The sequence below is a fragment of the Theropithecus gelada genome, chromosome 6 (genome assembly GCF_003255815.1).
Source record: "Theropithecus gelada isolate Dixy chromosome 6, Tgel_1.0, whole genome shotgun sequence".
Lineage (NCBI taxonomy): Eukaryota > Metazoa > Chordata > Mammalia > Primates > Cercopithecidae > Theropithecus > Theropithecus gelada.
In genome coordinates this window covers 37,028,131-37,043,531 of record NC_037673.1, presented here as the reverse complement: position 1 = coordinate 37,043,531, position 15,401 = coordinate 37,028,131, and the positions used below count along the sequence as shown (strand labels likewise).

The 15,401-nt window shown below is 41.0% G+C and overlaps 1 protein-coding gene across 3 annotated transcripts in view; it reads right to left on the bottom strand.

Moving 5' to 3' along the window:
• The window catches only part of WDR70 (WD repeat domain 70), a 360,510-nt gene that overhangs the window by 336,626 nt on the left and 8,483 nt on the right, over positions 1 to 15,401 (bottom strand). For 2 of the 3 annotated variants that reach the window (XM_025388244.1, XM_025388246.1), the window contains 2 exons: positions 11,136 to 11,253; positions 6,690 to 6,882 (listed from right to left, as the gene is read on the bottom strand). In XM_025388244.1, coding sequence (XP_025244029.1) covers positions 6,690 to 6,882; positions 11,136 to 11,253 — 311 coding nt within the window. The remainder of the gene's footprint in view (positions 1 to 6,689; positions 6,883 to 11,135; positions 11,254 to 15,401) is intronic. The other variant, XM_025388245.1, reaches the window with a different exon arrangement.

Here is a 15,401-nt window from a genome sequence, read left to right as displayed (position 1 = left end):
ACTTGAGGCCAGGAGTTCAAGACCAGCCTGGCCAACATAGCTAAATCCCATCTCTACTAAAAATACAAAAAATTAGCCGGGCGTGGTGGCGCACACCTGTAATTCCAGCTACTCAGGAGGCTGAGGCACGAGAATGGCTAGAGGCCAGGAGGCAGACGTTGGAGTGAGTCAAGATCGTGCCACTGCACTCCAGGCTGGGTGACAGAGCGAGACCCTGACTCAGGGAAAAAAAAAAAAAAAAAGGAAAGGGGAGGGAAGGGAAGGGAAGGAGAGGGGAGGGGAGGGGAGGGGAGGGCAGGGCAGGGGAGGGGAGGGGAGGGGAGGGGAGGGGAGGGCAGGATTTTACATGCTCTTACATGAAGTATATCTCATGAAGACAGATTAGTGACTACTGGAGGCTGGGAAGGTTCGGGGGCTGGGAGAGATGAAGAGAGGCTGATTAACAGGTACCAATATAGTCAGATAAAGAGAATAAGACCTAGTATTCAAAAGATCAGTAGGGTGACCATAGTTAACAATAATCTTATTGTATATTTTAAAACAGCTAGAACAGAATAATTTGAATGTTCCTAGCATAAGAAAGAGATAAATATTTAAGCTGATGGATATCCTGGATATTCCAATTACCCTGTTTTAATCTGTACACATTTTATGAATATATCACAATATATATCAGATATATCCCAAAAATATATACATTATCAATATTTTAGAAACTAAAAATAAAACTATCATAATCCAGCAACCCCACTAATGAGTATATATCCAAAGGAAAGGAAATTCACATTTGATACCTGCACTCCCCTTTTCACTGCAGCACTATTCACAATGACCAAGATACGGAATCAACCTACATGTCCATCAATAAATGAATGGATTTAAAAATTTAATACACACACACACACACACACACACACACACACGCGCTCAAATACTATTTGGCCAAATTTAGAAAGTATAAAATCATGTCACATGCAGTAACAAAGATGAGTTTACAGGACATTGTGTTAAATGAAATGAGCCAGGCACAGAAAGATTAATACCACATGTTCTCATTCAGATGAAGCTAAATAAACTGATCTCATAAAAGTGAAGAAAATAGTAGAAACAGAAACGAAAGGGTGAAAAGGGTACGAAAAAGAGGGGTATAGGGAGAGTTTGGTTAACAGACACAAAATTACAGCCAGATAGAATAAGTCCTAGTGTTCTATAGCATTGTAAAGTAACTATAGTTAACAATTATTTACTCTATATTTTCAAAGAGCTAAAAGTGAGGATTTTGAATATTGCCAATACAAAGAAATGATCAGTGTTTTAGGCAATGGATATGCTAATCACCCTGATTTGATCATTACACTCTGTATACAAGTGTGGAGGATCACACTCTACCCCAGAAATATGTACAATTATGTCAATTAAAAAAATCTGTCAATTAAAAATAATATTTAAAAATGTAATCTTGGCCAGGCACAATGACTCATGTCTGTAATACCAACACTTTGGAAAGCCAAGGTGGGAGGATGGCTTGAGCCCAGGTGAGACCAGCATGGGCTAGATGGTGAGACCCCACCTCTACAAAAATTTTAAAAAAAAAAAAAAATTGGCCCAGGCAAGATGGCTCACTCCTGTAATCCTAGCACTTCAGGAGGCCAAGGTAGGTGGATTACCTGAGGTCAGGAGTTCAAGACCAGCCTGGCCAACATGGTGAAACTCCATCTCTAGTAAAAATACAAAAAAATTGCTGGGTGCAGTGGCACGTGCCTGTAATTCCTGCTACTCAGGAGGCTGAAGCAGGAGAATCACTTGAACCAAGGAGGAGGAGGTTGCAGTGAGCCGAGATTGCACCACTGCACTCCAGCCTGGGTGACGGAGCAAGACTCCATCTCAAAAAAAAAAAAAAAATTAATCTTCGGCCGGGCAGTGACTCATGCCTGTAATTCCAGCACTTTCGGAGGCCAAGACAGGAGGATCGCTTGAGCCCAGGAGTTTGAGACAAGCCTGGAAAACGTAGTAAGACCTCATCTCTACTTAAAAAAAAAAAGCTAGGTGTGGAGGCACATGCCTGTAATCCCAGCTACTCGGGAGGCTGAGGTGGGAGGATCGCTTAAGCCCAAGAAGTCAAGGCTGTAGTGAGCTTTGATTGCACCACTCTACTCCAGCCTGGGTGACAGAGAGACCCTGTCTCAAAAAAAACAAAAAAAAACAAAACAAAACTGTAATCCTCTACAAAGCTTACTCAAATTCCACATCCTCCAGAAAGCATTTAATCATACTTTCTGGATCTGATCTCATCCTCCTCATCTTTCCACTTTCTCCTAGTAAGAAAACTCAGCCATGCACTAATCAGGTGCAATTTCACAACCATAGCTGTATTTATATACATTTGGGTCTTCGCTGTAGCAACTTTTTTCTGGCTTGCAATATGCTTCTTTCTTCCCTTCTGTTTATCAGCCAGTAGTCAGCCTTGCAAACCTTATTAGCTCACACAATCATAAACAAAATACCACAGACTGGGTGACTTAAAACAATAGAAATGTATTTGCTGACAGGTCTGGAGGCTAGAGGTCCATAATCAAAGTGTGGACAAATGTGGTTTCTGGTGAGACCTCTCTTCCTGGCTTGCGGACGACCACTTTCTGCTATGTCCTCACAAAGCCATTCCTCCTTTCCCATGGGGGAGGAGGAGTTAGTGCACACTTTCTGGTGTCTCTTTTTATAAAGATACTAATTCTATCAGATCAGGGCCTTATGACTTCATTTATCCTTAATTATTTCCTTAGAGGCCCCATCTCCAAATACAGCCTCACTGGGGGTTAGGGCTTCAACATGAATTTTAGAGAGACACATTCAGTCCATTACAAAATCCACTGTCACATTCATAGCTAAATCTAAATATTACCTACTCAGTGAACTACCAAACTCATGTTTCCATAGTAGTTAATGTTCCCATAGCACTTTAGGAACTAGATATGTTTGTTTTTCACTGTCCATTTATGCTTAAAATGTTGAACGAGGGCTCCAATATACATTCAATACGTTAAACTTTGTTCATTTGTCTTCTCCAAATCTGTCTCCTTACTGTCTTAACAATCTCTCAATCTCTGATTGACTGTATATTGTCCATTTCTCCTTGTAATTTTGTCAATTTTTGCTTTATACACTTTCAATATACTGTTAAATGCATAGACGTTGAAGACTGCCAATTTTTCCTTCAAAATAAACTGTTCCTTTTACCATTAAGGAATGTCACTTTTATCATTAATTCATATTATGACTTAAAGATTTGAATACCAATTTTATAACATTAATCAGCTATCTTTTGGTTATTTTCCTGCTATATTCTACTGCTTGACATCCAACCTTTCTGTGTAATTATAATTCAGGTATAACATGCATATATACCTAAATTTTTTTAACCCAATCTGAGAATTTTTGTATTTTAAGTGGCTAGTCCATTTATATCTATTAATACTGATATATTTATATTCATACCTACCATCTTATTTCATAATCTCTATTAACCAAGATTATCTTCCTCTACCTCTTCTTTCTCCTTTCCTGTCTTTTACTGCAATAGGTGAATTTTCTTCAATGGCATATTGAGAGAATTAACAGTGGAAGTAACACAGACAATAAGAGGGTACACCTTTTCTGTGGAGAACTTAAAAACGATAATAAAATCAAGTAAAGATAAGCCTGCTTTTTATTATCACCTTGTGATGGCAATTATAAACAATGTCAGCTTAGATACTACTTAATGTTCTTTTTGCTATGGTTCCTGTTGAGTTTTAATAACATATATGTGAACTTCAATTAACATGCTTTTATTACTTATCTTTTAATAAACACGTTATTCTGGCCAAGTGTAACAGCTCACACCTGTAATCCCAGCACTTTGGGAGGCTGAGGCAGGTGGATCACCTAAGGTCAGGAGTTCAAGACCAGCTGGGTCAACATGGTGAAACCCCATCACTATTAAAAACACAAAAAATTAGTCAGGCGTGGTGGCAGATGCCTGTAATCCCAGCTACTCAGGAAGCTGAGGCAGGAGAATCACTTGAACCCAGGAGATGGAGGTTGCAGTGAGCCGAGATCACACCACTGCATTCCAGTCTGGGCAATAGAATGACACTCCATCTCAAAAATAAATAAATAAATAAATAATAAAAATAAATAACCACTGTATTCTACATGAAGTTAATTTGGAGAACTCCCAGTTATCTGCACCACACACATGCACAAACACACTCAGCTACTCAGGTCTCTACATATTGTTTTCCATGGTTCAGAATCATTCAAGCTCACTTCAACAGTAATTTCCTATGTCCAATCTCTGTTGTACTACATTTCTGCATTTAAATACTAGATTCAAAATAAACAAAGATTATAAAGACAAAGAAACAAAATGCTAAGCAAATCCAATTCTGTTTTCTATGGATGCCAAAAGAAAAAACCAAAGACATGGTTGGCAAAAGAATTTAAAAGGGTGAATGTTTGAATACCTCAGTTGTTTTCACCAAAAGCATTCTAAAGCAATGGGTCATTAAATGGCAATGTTTGACATCATGTAGCCATTTTCTCTGATTTTTAGAGAAAAAAAATTTAGAAGTTTTTACCAAATATAAAATGAATTTTCTGTAAAGACACTTTCATGAAAAAAAAATTTTTTTTGAGATAGAGTCTTGCTCCATTGCCAGGCTAGAGTGCAGTGGCGCAATCGCGACTCACTGCAGTCTGCCTCGCGGGTTCAAGCAATTCCCCTGCCTCAGCCTCCTGTCACCATGCCTGGCTAATGTTTTTTTTTTTGTTTTTTTTTGTGAGATGGAGTCTTGCTCTGTCACCCAGGCTGGACTGCAGTGGTGCCATCTCAGCTCACTGCAAGCTCCACCTCCCAGGTTCACGCCATTCTCCTGCCTCAGCTTCTCGAGTAGCTGGGACTACAGGCGCCTGCCACCACACCAGCTAATTTTTTGTATTTTTAGTAGAGACAGGGTTTCACCATGTTGGCCAGGCTAGTCTGGAACTCCTGATCTCAAATGATCAGCACTCCTCAGCCTCCCAAAGTACTGGGATTACAAGCGTGAGCCACAGTGCCCAGCCAAAATATTTCAACCTACAGAGATATTTAAAAGCCACTAGAATTGATAAAAGAAAAAATATACAATCACCATTGCAATTTCTGGAACTTATTGTAAAACAAAAATTTTAATGAAACTGCCAAATTTATTCTTATTTTATTCTTGTTTCTTTTCTTAATTTTACATATGCACACACATGAATGCACGTGCAAGTGTGAGTATATATACTATAGATCTGTTGTTTCATGTGAAAGAAAAATGTACAAAATTGAAATCAGAAGCTTTATTTGATCAACTACAGACAGACACAGATTGACAAATTTGCTACACTATGTACTGAGGAGGAATATGCAAAGACTACCGATTTTGACAGTCATTGATAGATTTACAAAAGCTGTTGCTTTTCTGATTATTTTTTTCATTTCATAATTATTACTAAAAATAATTCATCACATTAAGAAGGGAGGTGTTAAAAAATTATCTACCCCAGGTGTCAAATACAAAAGTACACCATTTCCTTTAGCATTCTTTCCTTTTAGTATTTTGAAGATTATACCTTTTTTTTTTTTTTTTTTTTTTTTGAGACCAAATCTCACTCTGTCACCCAGGCTGGAGACCAGTGGTGCAATCTCGGCTCACTGCAACCTCCGCCTCCCGGGTTCAAGTGAGTCTCCTGCCTCAGCCTCCCGAGTAGCTGGGATTACAGGCATGTGCCATACCAGGCCCAGCTAATTCTGTATTTTTAGTTGAGACATGGTTTCTCCATGTTGTTCAGGCTGGTCTCGAACTCCTGACCTCGGGTGATACGCCTGCCTCAGCCTCCCAAAATGCTGGGATTACAGGTGTGAGCCACCACACCCAGCCACATATGTAGATTTAACAAAATTTTTTATCCATTTATTTCTTTTTAACACATTGCTTTCAGCTCTCCATTTATTACTTTTTAGTTGTTTTCTTCCTCCTGAAGTTCTTTCAATACAGGCTGTCAGTAATAAACTCCACAGTTATTTTCCTCAGGTTTTTTGTGGGGGGTGGCGGGGGGTGTAGTTTGAGACAGGGACTCACTCTGTCACCCAAGCTGGAGTGTCATCCGTCGACCTCACTGCAACCTCTGCCTCCTGGGCCCAAATTATCCTCCCACCTCAGCCTCCTGAGTAGCTGGGACCACAGATGCACGCCGTAACACTCGTCTAATTTTTGCATTTTTGTAGAAACAGAGTTTCGCCATGTTGCCCAAGCTGGTCTTCAATTGCTGAGCTTAAGCGATCCGTCCACCTAGGCCTCCCAAAGTGCTAGGATTAGGTGTAAGCCACTGTACCCGGCCTTTTTCCTCGGTTTGGGTTTTTTGTTTGTTTGTTTTTTGGAGACGAGTCTGACTGTCTCCCAGGTTGGAGTGCAAAGGCACAATCTAGGCTCATTGCAACCTCTGCCTCCCAGGTTCAAGCGATTCTCCAGCCTCAGCCTTCCAAGTAACTGGGATTACAGGTTTAAGCCTTTCCTCAGTTTTTAAAATGGCTCTTACTCATGAACAACAGTTTAGCAGGACTGATCTCTACAGTACTTTAAAGCTATTACTCCACTGAATTTTAAAATTACCACTAAAATACTTACTTCCTCTTCCTCCTCCTCCTCTTCTTCTTCCTCTGCTTCTTCTTCTTCATTAAGAGGTGGAGGTAAAGCACCGAGGATATCTTCGTCCATAAAATTAACTGGTTTTCCTACCATTTTAGGGGGTAAAGGAGGGCCAATTAACTCATCATCAGAAGAGTCAGAACTCTCTTCACTTTCACTGCTGCTTGTATCCCTGAAAACACAGAAACAGAAACTCTTTGCCTCTGCTGCAATAAAGAGCACACTTTGGAAATAGTACTTGTTTCTCAGGAAACTTTTCCTCTCCTATTAACAACATTTGGGTATTTTTTAATTTTTTCAAATTTGTAGTTCAAACATTAAATGTTTAATGCAAATATTATTTTATCTTAAGAAAGTTTAAAAAAAACCTGTCTTATGCAAAGTCAAAAATAAAGGGTCACAGCAATTTTACGTTAAAGGGCCATTAGACCATTAGCACTCATAAAGAGACAGGTGAGACTGAGTGCAATGGCTCACACCTGTAACGCCAGCACGTTCAGGGACCTAGGCAGGTGAACTGCTTATGCCCAAGAGTTTGAGACTAGCCTGGGAAACATCGCAAGACCTTGTTTCCACAAAAAATAAAAATGAGCCAGGTGTGGTGGCATGTGCTTGTGGTACCAGCTACTCAGGAGGCTGAGGTGGCAGGATCACTTGAGCTCAGGAGGTCAAGGCTACAGTGAGCCATGACTGCATCACTGTACTCCAGCCAGAACAACAGTGAGACCCTGTCTCAAAATATAGATATATAATAAAAATTTAATTTAAAAAATTTTAAAAGAGACAGGTGAACAAAGAAATACAGAAGAAAAACTACAAAATAGTAATGGACAAAAACCACTGAGATGGCCAGTGCCTCAATTAACTATGTTTGAATCCAATCCCTGATTGCCACAGTAGCAAATAATGCCAGTCATGTAAGGAAGTTACCCCCAAAATGTTTCAATATAATTTCAGAAATACAAGTTATTTCTCACGGCTAGTCCAAGTTTCCCACTTTGCCAAACATTAAATGTAGCGTCCTTGCATTCTAAAAACACCATACTCTAACCAGGGGTATCCAAGGGACAGAATACAGTCATGGGTTCTTAATTTGTTTCTGGTTGGGCCAGTGAAGCCATTTCCTCATCCCTCTTTTCTACTTATCACTAGAGACAGAAACTAAAAACCATGGCTTCAGGATGCTAAAAGTCTAAAAGAAATCAACAACAGTATAAGGCAGGTTGGACAGGCTTGAGAGTCTAGAGCATATCATACTGATTCCCAAGTGGTTTCCTATCCACCATACCTGAGGACTATTATACATTCTCATTAAGGTCTCTAGCAAACACCTGTAAGTATAGCCCTCACCATCCACCACCCCTCCACCTGCCTCCAGAGTTGAGAACTCAGCATTCTTAATTGTATCAATTAATCTTTCAAATATTTGATAAGACTAAAAGTGTCACTGCCTTCTAATGAAGTATCTCTGGTATGTAAGCTCCAGGAAAGCACAAATTTCCATTTTGTTCTAGCATCTAACATATTTCCAGCATCTAAAAAATGCTTCACCTATAAGAGGCACTCAATATCTACTGAAGGAAAAACTTGAGATTTTTCTTTTTGTTTTCATCTAGGTTAAACAGTGAAAAGAATATATTCTCACATTCAGGTTACCCTTAAACAGAGATATATGAACTAGCAAACCTCCATGAAGATCTGAGTTTCTAGATTTGAGCCACTGCCTAGCTCAAATCTCCACTCCAAGGCCTTCTTTCTAATTGAACAGGTTAAGTTTAGTTCACAACAAGGTCTTTGCACTTGGGAGTTCCGTTGGCTGACTTATCCTTCCCATAGATTGTTACTCAGCCTCTTTCTCATTTTTGGAGTTTCCTCAAATGTCTCCTCCTCAAAGAAGCCTAAGGGTACACCCCTTTTAAACCTTCAGGCACACCACCACTTCCCATTACCTGAAGTACCTTTATCTTCATTACATGCCTGCTAAGTTACTTTATTTGGTTATTTAGTTGTTTGTTATCCATCCCTTCAAATACTCCCACAACACTGAGAGCTCAATGAGAACAAAGGTCTCATCTGACTTGCTAACTGCTGTATCTCAGTGCCTAAAATACTGTGTAATCCACAGAAGACGCTCAATAAGTAATAGCTAAATGACTAAATAAATTTATATTAAGCTATTCACACTCCAAAATTTCCCCCTTATGATTAACGCACAAGTTTCCAGCTATACTATTTTAAAACAGATTTTTTTTTTTTTTTGAGACAGAGTCTCACTCTAGAGTGCCAGAGCATGATCTTGGCTCACTCCTCAGCCCAGGTTCAAGTGATTCTCTTGCCTCAGCCTCCCAAGTAGCTGGAATTACAGGCATGAGCCACCACGCCCAGCTAATATTTGTATTTTTAGTAGAGACGGGGTTTCATCATGTTGGCCAGGCTGGTCTCAAACTCCTGACCTCGTGATCCACCAGCTCGACCTCCCAAAGTGCTGGGATTACAGGCATGAGCCACCTTGCCCAGCCCTCAAGTATCTTTTCTAACCACAACAAAACAAAACCAAAATCAGGCCAGGCGCAGTGTCTCATGCCTATAATCCCAGCACTTTTCAAGGTAGAGTGAGCGAATTGCTTAAGCTCAGAAGTTCAAGACTAGCCTGGGCAACATTGTGAAAGACTGTCTCTACAAAAAATACAAAAATTAGCCAGGCATGGTGGCACACACCTGTAGTCCCAGTTACTTAAGGAGATGAGGTGGGAGGATCGCTCGAGTCTGGGAGGTGAAGGTTGCGGTGAGTTAAGAATGTGCCACTGCACTCCAGCCTGGGTGACAGAGTGAAACCCTGTCTCAAAAGAAAAATTTAAAAATCAATAACAAGAGGAACCTTGGAAATTGTACAAATACATGAAAATAAAACAACAGGCTCCCAAATGACCAAACGGTCAATAAAAAAAAAATTTTTTTTAATTTCTTGAAACAAAAGAAAATGGAAACAAAACATATCAGAACCTGTGGAAAACAAAGAAAACAGTACTAAGAAGAACATTTATAACAATAAACACCTACATAAAAAGTAGAAATACATCAAATAAACAACCTAATGATGCACCTCAAAGAACTAGAAAAGCAAGAATAAAGCAAACCAAAAATTATTAGAAGAAATAAAAAAAATCAGAGCAGAACTACAAATGACATTGACACTAAAAAAAAGAATAACACCAGGTGTGGTGGCTCACGCCTGTAATCTGAGCACTTTGGGAGGCCGAGGTGGGTGGATCACAAGGTCAGGAGTTCAAGACCACCCTGGCCAACATGGTGAAACCCAGTCTGTACTAAAAATACAAAAATTAGCTGGGCGTGGTGGTGGGCGCCTGTAATCTCAGCTACTTGGGAGGCTGAGGCAGAGAACTGCTTGAACCCGGGAGGTGCAGGTAGCAGTGAGCCGAGATGGCGCCACTGCACTCCAGCCTGGGCAACACAGCGAGACTCCATCCCAAACAACAAAACAAAGAATTAAAAAAATCACTGAAACAAGCGTTGATTTTTTGACAAGATAAACAAAATCAATGTGTTAGGCCACTGCTGCATTGTCAAAAAGAAGTAACTGGGATGCCAGGAGTGGTGGCTCACATCTGTAATCCCAGCACTTTGGGAGGCCAAGGCAAGCAGATCACGAGGTCAGGAGCTGGAGACCACCCTGACCAACATGGTGAAACCCCATCTCTACAAAAATACAAAAAAAATTAGCAGGGCATGGTGACCCACACCTGTAATCCCAGCTACTTGGGAGGCTGAGGCAGGAAAATCACTTGAACCCAGGAAGTGGAGGTTGCAGTGAGCCCAGATCAAGCCACTATACTCCAGCCTGGTCAAACAGTAAGACTCCATCTCAAAAAAGTAATAACTGGAGGCCGGGCCCAGTAGCTGACACCTGTTATCCCAGGACTTTGGGAGAATGAGGCAGACAGATGTCAGGAGTTTGAGACCAGCCTGGACAACATAGTAAAACCATGCCTCTACTAAAAATACAAGAATTAGCCAGCAGTGGTAGTGCACCTCTGTAGTCCCAGCTACTCAGGAGGCTCACGCCTATAGCCCCAGCACTTTGGGAGGCCAAAGCGGGCGGATCACCTGAGGTCGGGAGTTTGAGACCACCCTGGCCAACATGGCAAAACCCCATCTCTACTAAAAACACAAAAATTAGCCAGGCGTGCTGGTGCATGCCTGTAATCCCAGCTATTTGGGAGGCTGAGGCAGGAGAATCATTTGAACCCAGGAGGTGGAGGTTACAGTCAGCCAAGATTACGCCACCACACTGTAGCGGGCGACAGAGCAAGACTCCGTCTCAGAAAAATTAAAAAAAAAAAAAAACACTCTACGAACACCTAAAAACTGATAGTTTAATAGAAGTCTTTTGTGAAAATCAGGCACCTGGAAGATGATTTGGAGCAATCTCTGACCACATTTGATCTTGAGGATGTTGGTTCAATATCTTCATTTTGCCTTAATTCTTTCTCTCTGCTCATTTCTTCCTCTTTTTCTCTTGCTTCTGAAAAGATTAAAAAAAGATTAACAAAAAAATCCAACCATTACAATTCAAAATTTGCTAGTATTAGAAAGGCTAAAAATTAACATAGCCACAAAGACATAACTTAGAGTGCTAGCAGTAACAGCAAAAAATTATCAACCACAGCTACTGTGGAAAACAATATGGTGGTTCCTCAAAAAGTTAAACGTAGAATCATCACGTGATCCAGCAATTCCACTTCTAGTAAATATCCAAAGAAACTGAAAGCAGGGTCTAAAAAAGATATTTGCATACCCATGTTCATAGGAACATCACAACAGCTAAAATGTAGAAGCAACCAAAGTATCCATCTATAGACAAACGGATTAGCAAAATGTGGTATATCCACACAATGAAATATTATTTACCCAAAAAGGAAGGAGACTCTGCAATATGCTACAACTTCGATAAACCTTGAGGACACTATGCTAAGTGAGATAGACTACTCACAGAAAGACAAAAAGACAAATATCGTATGATGTTACTCACATGAGGTAATCTAGAGTAGTCAATGTCAGAGACAAAAAGTAGAATGGTGGTTAACAGAGGCTAGAAGGAGGGGCACTGAAGAATTGTTTAATATGTATACAGTTTCAGTCCTACAAGACGAACAATGTTATAGATGGTGGTGATGGCTGCACAACACTATGTACTTAAATATTATGATGGTACATTTTATGTGTATTTTATCACAATTTTTAAAATTAGAAAAAAAAATTTATCAACCTAAATGGCCAATGTGGTAAAAGAATTGAACAAAATTACTGCATAGCAATATAATACTAATTGCAGACAATAAAAATAGTGATAGAAAACAGAAATCTGGGAAAACATTTTAACAGATATGCTAAGCAAAATTAGCATAATGTGGTGGTGATATATTTTTTAAAACGTATTCGAAGGTGAGATTTTAGGTGATTAACTTTCTAATGTTTTAAAACATAAATTTAGCACTTCTTGGCCTGGCGCAGTGGCTCACACTTGTAATCTCAGCACTTTGGGAGGCCGAGGCGGGCGGATCACCTGAGGTCAGGAGTTCCAGACCAGCCTGACTAACATGGAGAAACCCCGTCCCTACTAAAAAGAAAAAATTAGCCCGGCCTGGTAGCACATGCCTTTAATCCCAGCTACCCAGGAGGCTGAGGCAGGAGAATCGCTTGAACCTGGGAGGCGGAGGTTGTGGTGAGCTGAGATTGCGCCATCACACTCCAGCTTGGGCAACACAAGCAAAACACTTTCTCAAAAAAAAAAAAATGTAGCACTTCTTTTCTGAATTTTCTACACTAGAATTTTGGTCAGAGACTAGCTATCAAAATCATAATAAAATGTATACTAGCCGGACGCGGTGGCTCATGCCTGTAATCCCAACACTTTGGGAGGCGGAGACGGGCGGATCGCGAGGTCAGGAGATCAAGACCATCCTGGCTAACACGGTGAAACCCCATCACTAGTAAAAATACAAAAAAATTAGCCGGGTGTAGTGGCGGGTGCCTGTAGTTCCACCTACTCGGGAGGCTGACGCAGGACAATGGCATGAACCCGGGAGGCGAGCTTGCAGTGAGCCAGATTGTGCCACTGCCCTCCAGCCTGGGCGACTGAGACTCTGTCTCCAAAAAAAAAAAAAAAAGAAAAAAATTTATACTATAGGCTGCTCTGTCTACAGAGTAGCCATTCTTTTATTTCTTTACTTTCCTAATAAACTTGCTTTCACTATATTTTAAAAAAAAAAATCTACTACATTAATTTTCCAGAGTTGTTTACTCTAGAAAGACAAAAAAAAATTTTAAATACTAACTTTTTTCCCTCTGATAATCTCACTCTACAATTGTGGGGGCACTAGGAAGAAAAAGGATTATGTATGAATAGTTTGGTACTCAGTTGCCACCATCCTCAATAACCTGAGATAATATTTAACATTTTTTTCCTTCACTTAATAATGAAATACAATATAACTCAAGTTAAGCAGCAGCAAAGGACACTTATCAAGTGGAATGTTGTATTCTATAGGGTCTTTAGTTGCTGGGACATGGAAGATGAGGAAGAGAGTTACCCAGCAAACATCAACAAGGAACTACAAAGTCTTTCATGTCAAATATGGAAGACAAAACCCTCCAGGAAGAAGTAAGGCAAACATTACGGCTCTAGATCATGTTGTCTTTTTCGTGTCTTCTGGGCTGAGGTGGGTCAAGAGTCAACAATTCTGCACTCTGATACTAGAGACTGGAAAAAAAAATTAAAAAGAAGCATAGTGTCCAGAATTAAGAATGGGCCTGCCAGGCGCAGTGGCTCACGCCTATAATTCCAGCACTTTGGGAGGCTGAGGCGGACGGATCACGAGGTCACAAGATCGAGACCATCCTGGCTAACACAGGGAAACCTCATCTCTACAAAAAATAAAAAAAAATTAGCCAGACGTGGTGGCGGGCACCTGTAGTCCCAGCTACTTGGGAGTCTGAGGCAGGAGAATGGCGTGAACCCAGGAGGCGGAGCTTGCAGTGAGCAGCGATTGCGCCACTGCACTCCAGCCTGGGCAAAAGAGCGAGACTCCGTCTCAAAAAAAAAAAAAAAGAATGTGCTGAAGCTGGGGGGTGGTGGTTCACACCCATAATCCTAGCACTTTGGGAGGCCAAGGCGGGTGGATTGCCTCAGCTCAGGAGTTCAAGACCAGCCGGGACAATATGGTGAAATCCTGTCTCTAGTAAAATACAAAAGTTAGCCGGGCATAGCAGCGTGCACCTGTAGTCCCAGCTACTCGGGATGCTGAGGCAGGAGAATTGCTTGAACCCAGAAGGCAAAGGTTGCAGTGAGCCGAGATCATACCACCACAATCCAGCCTGGGCCACAGAGTGAGACTCCGTCCCCAAGAGAAAAAAAAAAAAAAAAAAAAAGAATAAGCCTGCTTAGCTCCTAGCTCACCCTGTTTTTTCAGCCAATCCCTCCAGACCTCTGGGGATGGCAGCAGCGTTTGTACTCTAGGCTCATCTTCTCCCTCAGGTCTTACAGTCAATTATATTACTAATCAGGAAAAGATATTGAGGCTGCCTACTCAGCTGCCATTTCCCTCTTTTTTACTTTCTATTTTTTTTTTTAAATAGAGATGGGGTCTCACTATGTTGCCCAGGCTGGTCTTGAAATCCCGGGCTCAAGCAATCCTCCCGCCTCAAGATTTACAGACGTAAGCCACCACACCATGCCAGTCCTCCCTCTTTTTCCCTTAGTTTTTCTTTTTGTTTTTGTTTCTGTTTTGAGACAGAGTCTCAATCTGTCACTCAGCATGAGTGCAGAGGCACAATCTCGGCTCACTGCAACCTTCCACCTCCTAGGTTCAAGCAATTCTTCCGCCTAAGCCTCCCGAGCAGCTGGGATTATAGATGCCAGCCACCATGACCACCTAATTTTTGTGTTTTTAGTAGAGACAGGGTTTCACCATGTTGGCCAGGCTGGTCTCAAACTCCTGGCCTCAAGCAATCCACCTGCCTCAGCCTCACAAAGTGTACTAGGATTATAGATGTGAGCCACTGCCTCCAGCCTAGTATAACACTTCTAAAAAAAAAAAAAGTCTGTATTTCAGCTGGGCGCAGTGGCTCACACCTGTAATCCCAACACTTTGGGAGGCTGAGGAGGGAAGATCACGAGGTCAGGAGTTCGCCCAGCATGGTGAAACCCCACCTCTATTAAAAATACAAAAAATTAGCCAGGCATGATGGTGCATGCCTGTAATCCCAGCTACTTAGGAGGCTGAGGCAGAAGAATTGCTTGAACCCAGGAGCTTGCAGTGAGCCAAGATCGCGCCACTGCACTCTAGCCTGGGCGACCAGGCAAGACTCTGTCTCAAGAAAAAGAAAAAAAAAAAATATGTGTTTCATATGTCCTGCACATACTTATAGCTTTCAAGAACATAAAAAACATTTAAAAAAGAATTTGTACCATTATCATTTCCAGACCCTTCACAGCACGTATTTTATTGGGGTTTTATAGTAATCCATCCTTTCCACTAGTGCATTTAGCAACCAAGACAGCTCATAATCCCATATACAGACAAACTTGCTATTAAAAAGGTCAAAGACTTAGCTTCCTCAAGCGTACTATCAATACCCAGGGAAAGACTCCAATACCAAGCATGAGATAAA